Source organism: Aphis gossypii, chromosome 1 (genome assembly GCF_020184175.1).
Source record: "Aphis gossypii isolate Hap1 chromosome 1, ASM2018417v2, whole genome shotgun sequence".
Taxonomy (NCBI): Eukaryota; Metazoa; Arthropoda; class Insecta; order Hemiptera; family Aphididae; genus Aphis; species Aphis gossypii.
The window spans coordinates 55503139-55514158 of record NC_065530.1 but is presented as its reverse complement, the minus strand read 5'-3'; the positions used below and the strand labels follow the sequence as shown (position 1 = coordinate 55514158).

Genomic DNA, 11020 nt, shown 5'->3' with positions numbered 1-11020 from the left:
AATTATTCATTTATGTAATACTTTAGTAAATATTAAATTAAATATTATTAAATTTTGTTCGAATTTTGAAATTGCCGTTCATAAATCAGTACTTAAATGTTTTCCAACATGCCAAATTATTTACTGTGTCTTCCATCTTGCACAAACTTGGTTTAAGAAAATTCAGCAAAATCCTGTTTTACATAAGCATTACATGAATAATAATTCAGAAATTGGTGATTGGTTGAAATTTTTCTTTGGTTTACCGTTATTACCATCAGATCAAATTCAATATGGATTTATAGAGTTGATGTCTATTTGTCCGACCGATAGTTCTGAATTTTCAGATTATGTTCTAACCTCGTATTACTAATGCGACTGAATCATTTCACAGTAATTATAATTCGAAATTTTATCATCCACTTCCTAATATTTATCAAGTAATTAATATTTTAAAAGAAATTCAAATAGAAACCTTACTAAAAATTAATTCTATCAACAAGTAAAAAATCAATATATTACGTAAAAATAAACTAAAGAAAAACAAGACTATACATTAAAATTTAAAATCATGGGAAGAATATCAAACCGGAAAATTAACAATAATAGATTAGGTACCTATAATAAACAAATGGGTATGCGATACCGCATACTAATAAAAAAAAATAGTTACTATTTTTAATAAAATATTATGAGGTATGAGAATATAATATAATGGGTATAAGGTACTATACTAATAAAAAATTTAGTTAAGATAATAAATTATATAACAATATAACACACTTTTAACCATACCAGTTAGAATTAACTAACAGTCCTAAGTCTCTAAAAATGGGAAGGAAAACGTATATTATAGGTATAGTCTATAAGTTATAATCAATATGTTGTCTAAATATAATATTATGACAATTCGTTATAATTTTATAAATGATTTTTTAGGAATAATATTATATGAAAATTATTTTTTTTAATAACTCTGCTCGCCCAAACGATGTATAAATGTATTAGGTAGATAAATTAGGGTTCTGTGTAAATTTCGCCCAAATGAAAGCCGCCCATGTCATGGTAATAAAATTTACCCCATATTTTATTACCTACCTAATACACCTAAAATATATAACATGACAATACATTTCATAATTTAAAGTAGCTCTATTAACCTTAATTTTGTTATTATTTCATATCATTTTAATTAGTTTACAATGTAAAACAATATGTAAATTAATCATGTATGGAGAATTCTCTAGTTTACCAAATTTAGGATAAAAATAAATGGGTAATGATAGTTAATATTATGGACTATGCGGTAGATCAAGCATTTTATATATTATACTCTACAATATACAATACACAAACTACCGTCTACAACTGTAAACTGTTGAATTGTATAAGAAAACGTAGGTATTCCGGTAAAATTTCACTGAATGTTTTTTCCGTTTACCTACCGTTACATACGAATTCTATCGATTTACCTGACAAGCCCATCAAAAGTGAAGTACAAACTTAAATATTTAATACTATAAATACTATTTACAGCACATAAATAAAATAAAATACAAACATATTCGAAATTCAAATTTCACTATTGTACATATCAGGGCCGCAGCCACACATTATTCTGGCCTCTGGGAGGGGCAAACTCTACTTTTGCCGCCCTTCTTTCCATCACTTAACCCCAATAATTTTATATTTTCCCCCATAGCTGCGCCAATGCGGCCCTGGTACATATTAGTACACATCCCGACATCCGACATCCCCATTTTCGATACAGTGCCCAATAATGCGGCAATACGCCATGCGGCAAATGGCAATGCGTAGGTATCTAAAATCTAAATATTATAATGTTATCCAGTGTAGTCAGTACCCAATACCCTGCAAGGACGTTACAACTTACTAATTAAAATTACTTCAAGGAGTAATGTGGTTGAGCGGGAAGCTGCGTATACCATAGAACGGGTTAAAAATGTGTTTACATTTACTACCATAGATAATAGATAATATGAACTTGGTTATCTTTAATCGTGGTCTATACCGAGCACGGTCCCGGTGTGTTGCCGCTCTGAAACCGCATAACCAAGAAAAAATAGGGGAAAAGAAACAAGCTTGAAGCTACTGATCACCTTCCACCGATATTATTCTGTTATATTGCTTATATTCAGCATTTCAGTTGTATTCGGTATTCCTACTAATTGTACCGGAACAATCTGAAATCACAGTTCAGAATTGTAAACAAACAACTGTCAGTGAGGTAAATCGCGTGAATATTTCTTATTCCGTTCTGTGTTTTAGTGACTAGTGTTACTATTTCGTGGCGGCAATGCTATCGCGCGTTCTGTTGACATCCGAAACGTCAATGTTGCTTGTTAGATCGTACGTCAATTTTTTCTAGTCGTTTAAAGTTCGTTGGTCAGTCCTGCGGACCATTCGAGCTCATCCGTGGCGTGTCAAGCCACATTTCGACAACTAGCTGAGCACGAAACAACGACCGAATTCAATCATATTTTGCAGGACGAAACAGACGACGGCGACCCGTATTCGACATAATCCGAGAGGCGAGAGTGAACTTACTCCGGGTTGAAACAGGTTGCGAAGTCTCCAAAAGTAGAGAGAAGACTGTCGCTATATTAAAAAACTTTTTAAAATTAAAATTTAAACCAAACCCGACGCAGACTGATTGACTTATGGAAACCTCGGAAGTTGACACGTCTATACTGAGTTCGTTGCACGGTAACCGATACGATTACTTGCGGGCAGACGACAAGGAGAGCTTTAGTGACTCGGCATTCCTAGCCGAAAACCTTGAAAAAGAACTGCCAAAAACACTGCCTGAACTGTCTGAAATCACAGACAGTGATACTTATCTGCGCAACAACGAACCGTCGCAGATGATGACTATTGATAGTTCATGGTGAGTTATAAAGAACCTGTTGATTCAATATTATACTTTTCTACAACATTATTTAATATTATATCTGATCCTTGGTGTAGGTTGGGTTTAATTGAAAAACGTTTGTACTGATACATTTTGATTTTAATGCTGATTTATGTATAAACTTGTAAATCAAATGTCTTACAAGTATATTTTATAAGTACATGACTACAAATTAAGTTAATATTTAAATTAGTTTTAGAGAATTATTTGTTTTTTATGTCAAATAATAATAGAATAGATTTCAATAGGACAGTATTAACTATTAGACAATTATGAGCTTAAAGAATTTTTTTACTGTTTTTTAGGAGTGAAGATTCAACGTCATGTTTTCCTACATCAACAAACTCAAGTTTTCCTATTGCACTTCCAGGTCCTAGTGATTTTGAAGAGTTCAATAGTATTCAAACTGTTCCCAGAGCTGAAACACCAGGATTAGGGTTAAGCTCAATTTTTGCTGGTGATGCCGATTTATCTGATCCAACTGCTGAAATTGGTGTTTGTGGTCTTCGAAATCTTGGTAATACGTGTTTTATGAGTGCTGGCTTACAAGCTCTCTTATCTACAGAAAGTCTTGTGTCATATTTTTTGGGATTTGACAATGATGGATCTGAAGACACATTGATTGGACAATTTTCTGATCTTGCTAAACGTGTTTGGCATGGACAGTACAGTGTTATTAATCCACATCAGTTCAAAAATGTGTTGGGAAAACGATATGCACAGTTCAGGGATTGCAGCCAGCATGATTGTCAAGAATTCTTGGCTCTTTTATTAGACAGCCTAAATGATGAACTATTGATGCATTTTGCCAAACACTGCAAAGTAACATCACGTAAAACTCGTAAGTCTCCAAATCCCAGAAAACTTTTGCCACGTGAAGTTGATGAGTATGTTATTAGTTCATCTGAATATGAAATACCTCAAACTATATGTGAAATTATATCAGAAAAATTATCTGAGAATCAAGACTTCATGACACAGAAAGTGGATAATTCCGACTCAGACGCTCTTGTATCACCAAATAATGGTACCACATCTTGTGAACCAGATATTTTAAAGGCCAAAGTACAAATTAATGATTTGTTGAATGGAAAGAGAGAAATATGTTGTGATTCCTCCTCTGATTCGAGACTTATGGATTTGAAGCGTGTAAAATTAGATGACAATAAAATATCTAAGTCAGAGCTTGTAGAAGCTGATTCAATAGGATCTACTGTTCTTGAAAAACGTAGTCAACAAGAATCCATTATCAATAAAATATTTCAAGGACAATTTGAAAGTTCTGTAAGTAATAAATTATATCTTTATATCTTAAAGAAATAATTAAAATTATCTCATTATTAATTAAACATTATTTTTCTAGGTTACTTGTCTTGAATGTAATTATGTGTCCGTTATGCATGAGCCTTTCATGTATTTATCTGTACCTTTACCATATGCTACTCAACAACAAATGTGTAAGTTAAATATAGGTATCAAAGTGTTATTTGATATGCTAATATTTAATTTTTTTTTTTTATTAGATATAACATTTGTTAGTGCTACACATAATCCACCAATGAAATATTTGATTACTGTTAATAAACAAGATGATATTAAAAAGGTTAAAAGCGAGTTGGTAAATTTGATAGGTGAAGATAAACACCCTGACATGTTGGTTGTAGCTGAAGTTTTTAATAAACATATTTCAAAAACATTAGTGAGTTAATTGAAAAGTACTAAATTTGTGATCATATGATTTAATTGATTTATTAATTAATATTAAATAATATATTTAACCAGAATGATGACCATCAAGTGAGGAGTGTTGATTCTAATAATCGTGACTTGTATGCGTTTGAGGTGTTAGAAATTAATTTGGACCTTGTAAATGGCGATATTGAAGAAATAATTGAAGGAAATACACAAATTGTAAGTACATTTTTTTTTATAAATAGTTAATTTAGGATTAAATTGCCAATAGGTATCCATGTAATTTAATTGGTTAGTAAATTAAATCTGGGCCATTAATGTATTGGATAATATTAAAGTTGTTGAATAATCTACCCTATAGTGTTATTTAATTTTCATTAACATTAACTTATGTGATGTTCAAGTGTTCCATTTAATATTTTTACATTCAATTTACTATTAAGTATACTAGTATGTTTTGTATTTCTTAAAAATATTCATGTTATTTTAGGAACCAATGGATATAGACTCTGGAACTATTGAACAAGGAGATGTTTGTACCATATGCTTAGAGTATAAACCTGATATGGTACTCCACAAAGATATCAAAGATTGCACTTGTGTGTTGTGTGAAGAATGCATTAAATCAAGTTGTTTTCATTCTAGTGGAGAAAAAGATCAAATGGACTGTCCTGTTTGTAGAGTAAGAATAGACCCTAAGGTGGATTTAATTCCAATTGAACAACCTTCTGGTAATACAAATCAAGCTATACGACGTTTGACTATTCCAATTGTGTTTAAACAATCTGATGGAAAAAGTTTAATTGGTCGGCCAGCATTGGTTCGTTTACCAAGTGAAGTTCCTGCTGAAATACTTTATGTTGAAGTGGCCAAACTTCATCCGTACTCTGAAGATTTCTCACTAGCTTTAGTTGATGGTCAGGGAACCATGTGCTCTAGATGCATGTGGGATGTCCATTGTGGCGGCTGTGTTATTCCCAAAAATGGCGTTATCAAGTTTCGTAGCGGTGATACATTAGCTGTTACATTTGAAGATTTTGTAGATACATATTTGCTAGACACTAAATTGCACCCAGAGTCTACTGAACAAATGCGATCAAATAAACCTCTTTCAATATATGATTGTATTAATGCTTTTTGCCAAAGGTAATAATCTAATTATTATTATTTTTTCTTATTCAACATTAATATTCTTTACTAGGAGTCGCCAAACAATTGATTGCGATCGACTGGTCTCTCTTTCTAGGAATAAAGATCGATCACCAAAAAAATTAATTTTACCATTATCGGTCGATTGCATAATAAATAATCGGACAGTTAAAAATTTTTTTTCACTCAAATTTTCAAATGTAGCTCACTTGTTTTAAAAGTTTAGTGACCTCTGTTCTATACTATGTATATCTGTAGCAGCCAAATGGTTGATTACACAAAATTTCAATTGATCTATCTATTAAAATTTATTCTATATTCAATAGCTTTTAAAAGCCAAAATACATAACATGTTCATCTCTGCCACTTATGTCTTACATACCTAATCTAGTGCCATACGTCATGTAACTGTTGATAATTTATACACATGACGATCCATAATCTGTGGCAACCACTGCCTATATAAATGTAGGCAATAGATATGGCGCTGATCACAGATTGTCATATATTCTAAATTCTAATATTTAGTTTTTAAATTATAAAGACGTTTTTGACTCTTTATGGTCTTGCAGGAAAGTTCATGTTTAAGTCTAATATAAAATAAATAGATATTTAATTATAGAACACTAATTATAAAATGAATAATAAGTCTAGAAAAACAAAGGTGTGTAAAGCTCAGATACTAGAAGAAAATATACGAGAAACAAAAACCGACTGCTACACATTGTTTATTAAGACATTCTAAATGGCCATGCTAAATATTAAAGCAGTGTGTCTATGGCCAAATTGTTTATTGGCATATCTAAATATATGTACTTATGGCGATCACAGATCGGTGGTAGTTGTCACTTGTCAGTACTCTACTAGCAACCATCCGTGATTGGCAGCAGCGGTGAATGTGTTACTAGATCATCTTAGTATATAAAAAAATTGGCGATCTTGATATATAGTAAAGATTCTAAAAACTAATTTAATGGTCTTGATTTACAGTGAACTTTTAGATGATAATAATCCTTGGTGGTGTCCATTCTGTAAAAAAAATCAGCGTGCCACTAAAACATTGTCCATATCTAAGTATCCTAGATGTCTCATTGTATACTTAAAAAGGTAAAAAAAATACTATTTAATACTATTTAAAAATTTATTCAATAGGTATTATATCATTTTAGATTTGTTTTCCATGAAAATTGGGGAATAAAACTACAAGATAGTGTAGCATTTCCTTTAGATGGATTGATATTGGACATCAAACAAGAATTAGTATATGATTTATATGCTTGTGTTTGTCATACAGGAAGTATGTTTTTATATTAATTTAATTTGTTAATTTTTTATTAATTTATTACTGTTGTGTTAGGTACTTCTATGGGTCACTATACATCTTACACTAAACACGTCGAGTCAGAAGAATGGTATTATTACAATGATGAATCAGCCACTAAAACAATACCAGGACAAGAAGAATATTGCAATGCATATATTTTGTTCTACAAGAAACAAGGCATGTAGTATATTTGTCAATTATTTTTTAATTCATAGTATTGTTTTTAGATTCTACTCGATAACGACATAAATAATATTATATTTTTATTCCAGGATTATCTGATGAAGATGCGGATTCCTCTGGACTATGAAGTTATTTTTAAAAATAAAATAAGAATCTATGAAAAAATAATTGCTATTTTATAATTTTTCTTGTGTTTAATTTACTAAACAAAAGAATATTTTTTAAGGTAAAGGACTAGCCAAATTTAAGCTTTAAAGTCTTGTCCTTAATTCTCATTACTGTTGATGTTACTTATATATTATTATTTTTTTCTAGTAATTATTTATTATTTTTTTAGTACCTTTGTGAGAACTTTTTTCTAAAATGCAATTATGTAAATTTTTAATGGAGTAAATTATGTGTTATTTTGTATGAATTCATTTTTTACTATATAAACAGTATTATTATTTAGTTATGTTATTGATAAAGGTTGGAATGTACAGAATATTATAAAAGTTAAATTAGTGAATTTGAATAACACAAAATTTTAAGTTATATTTCTAAAATACATGTTTTAGAAGATTTATGCATGTGTTTGGCAATTACATTTTATTATAGATACCTTTTTGTCACATTAATATCTTACGACAGTTGATACATAATTTCATCTTAAAAATTAGTAGTTGCGTATAAATCAAACAAACATCACATTATAATGGACTTTTATTGCATCAATTTGTTTATTTGTGGTTGAGTGTACTTTTAACAAATGAAAGATGAAATCTAAATGGTTATTTCGTTAATGTCTAAATTGTATATAAATATTCACTTATACAAAAAAAAAAAAAAAAAATATATATATATATATATAATAAAGATAGTTGATAGATTATGAAGTTTAAAAGACTAAAATTATTTAACTTAACATTTTTTTTTTGTATATATAATTTATTAAAAGTAGTGTTTTACAATAATATGTTCATTATATATGTATTAACAATAGAGAAGTAATTTCATAAAAAAAAAATCCTTCAAATAACACTTCATAAAGTTTGAAGAGAGTTAGCGCACGGGTTTTGTACTGGTTCTATAAGGTCAGGATGGTGTTTTTTAATGTGCCTCTGCAAAAATGTGTTGATTACAAATCTATCGTCGCATACTTCACATTTATATGGTCGGTCTCCTGTATGCCATCTGGTATGTATGCGTAAAGATGTCTTTTGAGTAAAACCTTTAGAACACAAGTCGCATTTAAATGGTCTTTCACCTGTATGTATTCTTTTATGTTCAACTAAGTACTTGCTAACTGTGAACGCTTTGCCACACATTTCACAAACGTGATTTTTTTCACCAGTATGTATACGCACATGAAGTTTCAGATGGTGTGCTGAACTTAGCAGCTTATTACAATAGGAGCATTCGTATTTCAAACCTAAATGTGACTGAATGTGTCGCCTGTAACTGCCTATGCGCCTGAATGCTTTTCCACAGGTTTCACATTGGTAGCTGACCGATTCAGCCGATGTGGTGTGTACTTTCATGTGGCTGTACAAATTGGTCTTGGACGTGCATAATTTGCTGCAACGATCACATTGGTATGGTTCGGCACCATGGTTTTTAATTTCATGCGTAGCCAATTCGTCTTTATTAAAAAAACCGGCTTGGCACGTATCACAGAATACACTGTAGACTTTTTTGTGTCTATTTTCGTGATATTGCATTCGACTTTTATAGGGTGTACGATAATCACACGTGTCACACGAATAAGTGACACTAGGATGTTCTTCTTTTTTGTGCTTTTGCCGTGCACACATTGTGTCAAACGTTTTATCACAACAATTGCACTTGTATGCGTTGTGTGGATGTGCATCGTTTTGATGATCTTTTAACGCGTGCTTAGTACTAAAAGATTCTTCACATTTTTTGCACTTGAAGCATTTTGTTTTAGCCTTACGAGGTGTCTTAGTCCTATCCGATCTTTGGTCATCATCAATTTCCTCAGTGCTGTATAAAACACAATAAATCAATAAATGTATGAATTTATGACAAGTGATAAAGTTATATTTGTTTAGAGATTTATTTATAATTAATAATGTACATATTTAATTAGATAGCATACCAAACAGGCAACTTCTATTATACTCAGATCTAAAGGTATATTATAAAATCAAAAGTCACAACTAAATAAACTGATACCCGACGTTATAAATCATGATCAATAATTTTAGAAAGTAACATATTACTGTAGTATAAACTTACGGATCTATTTTCACAGTGTCTTTCGTTTCGATTTCTGATTGATTACTTTCAGACCAACTTTCTGGTTCGTTGTATTCAGATTTGTATTCTGTATTTTGGTCATAATTAATGGTCACCACTGGTTCAAAACTACTGGAAGCCTGTTGATAAAAGACATTTTTATAAATCTAATGTGTATATTATATATTTTAATGTGTTTAATATGGGTAAATTAAATACCCGAGTTGCCATTAAAATGTCTGAGATTCACTAATTTTTTTTTTCATCACATTAGAACATTTTAATAATTCTACTGTGGTTATATGGTATTTTATTAACAATTTTTTACATTTAAATTGAAAATAAAAATTGTATTTGTTTTGCAAACATTTATTATTACTTATTAGTGTATACAGTTCACACTTGACAAAATACAAAAACATACATAAGATAATGATATTAGGAAGAATAATTAGGGCAATGTGTAGATAAAGGTAGGCTAAATAATTGATTTATATAACTATTTAGTACTAAACGAATTAATATTAGTGTTAGATTAAAACAATATAAACTTTATAATCAGATCGGTAATGCACCTAATATTATTAAAGATGACTTTCAAACCACGTTAACCTAAATCTAATTAACCTTTTCAGTTAATAAATTGATGTGAGAATTTGTTTCTAATACCATCATGTAATTGTTTTCATGAAATAAATTTTTATCTAATCATCGGAGACCGTTTTTAGATAATGGACACACCTTTAAAAAAAAAAAAAAAACAATAAATATTAAATATAATATCAATAGTTTGGGCTAAACGAATCAGCAGTGGACTTGACCGCTTGTACGACTACTCGAGTAGTAAAACGATGAAAAAACAATAGCGATCTAAACGGTACAGACCGCGAAACATCTAGACGATCAAAAACAAAGCGATCGAAGTCAACGATCGTGGTGGAAATATATCGTGTGCAAGACTACGACTGTGCGTGAGCAGACGAGACAGATCTGTGACGGTTCGCAGTTTCGCACTACTGCCTACGAGATCGGCTTACCATGTTGTGCTGGACGTCGGCCAGCTGATCGAGCTGTTTCTGGCATTCGACGGCGTTGGTGTAGTACGCGTAGAATTCGTTGACGGTGTCTTTGCACTTGACGCACACGTGCTTGGGCAGCTGGTCAGTGCGGGATATGTGGATGTGCAGACATTGGGCTATCTTGTCGGCGAGTCCGTCGAAAACGCTGACGGGCCAGTCGACCGCGGCCAGGCACAGCCGGCACACTTTGGTCAGCTCCATGTCGTCGTCGTCGTTGTCACCACCACAGCCGCCGCCGGTCACATTGACATTGACCGCCACCGCCGCGGACGTGGTCAACAGCAGAGCGTCGTCGTCTCGGCCAGCGGACGTGTTGCGATGTCGGTGGTCGTCAGCGGTCGTCGCCAGTAGCGCTGGGCAATGCGCATCGCTCGGTTTACTGATTTTTTCCGTTCATTTGCTCCGGTTCGGTCGTCCGAGCTCGCGTTGTTTACAAGACGGCGG

The 11020-nt window shown here is 31.9% G+C and overlaps 2 protein-coding genes across 3 annotated transcripts; one reads left to right on the top strand and one right to left on the bottom strand.

Annotated features, from left to right (window-relative positions):
• The first annotated feature begins 2062 nt into the window (after window positions 1-2062).
• Window positions 2063-7674, top strand: LOC114125244 (uncharacterized). The gene is made up of 10 exons (XM_027988814.2): window positions 2063-2887; window positions 3217-4195; window positions 4275-4368; window positions 4435-4610; window positions 4694-4822; window positions 5094-5749; window positions 6743-6859; window positions 6922-7049; window positions 7110-7253; window positions 7349-7674. Exons 1-10 carry the CDS (start codon window positions 2661-2663, stop codon window positions 7384-7386), a joined length of 2688 nt encoding a protein of 895 aa, XP_027844615.2. The 5' UTR covers window positions 2063-2660; the 3' UTR covers window positions 7387-7674.
• Window positions 7675-7828: 154 nt separating this feature from the next.
• Window positions 7829-11011, bottom strand: LOC114125246 (zinc finger protein 664-like). Of its 2 annotated transcripts, none has more exons than XM_027988815.2 (3): window positions 10535-11011; window positions 9498-9637; window positions 7829-9242 (listed from the first exon to the last, which is right to left on the bottom strand). In XM_027988815.2, exons 1-3 carry the CDS (start codon window positions 10775-10777, stop codon window positions 8282-8284), a joined length of 1344 nt encoding a protein of 447 aa, XP_027844616.1. In that variant the 5' UTR covers window positions 10778-11011; the 3' UTR covers window positions 7829-8281. The 2 variants fall into 2 exon arrangements, with proteins under 2 accessions (XP_027844616.1, XP_027844617.1); XM_027988816.2 differs by lacking the exon at window positions 10535-11011 and adding an exon at window positions 9717-9743.
• Between the last annotated feature and the right edge of the window lie 9 nt (window positions 11012-11020).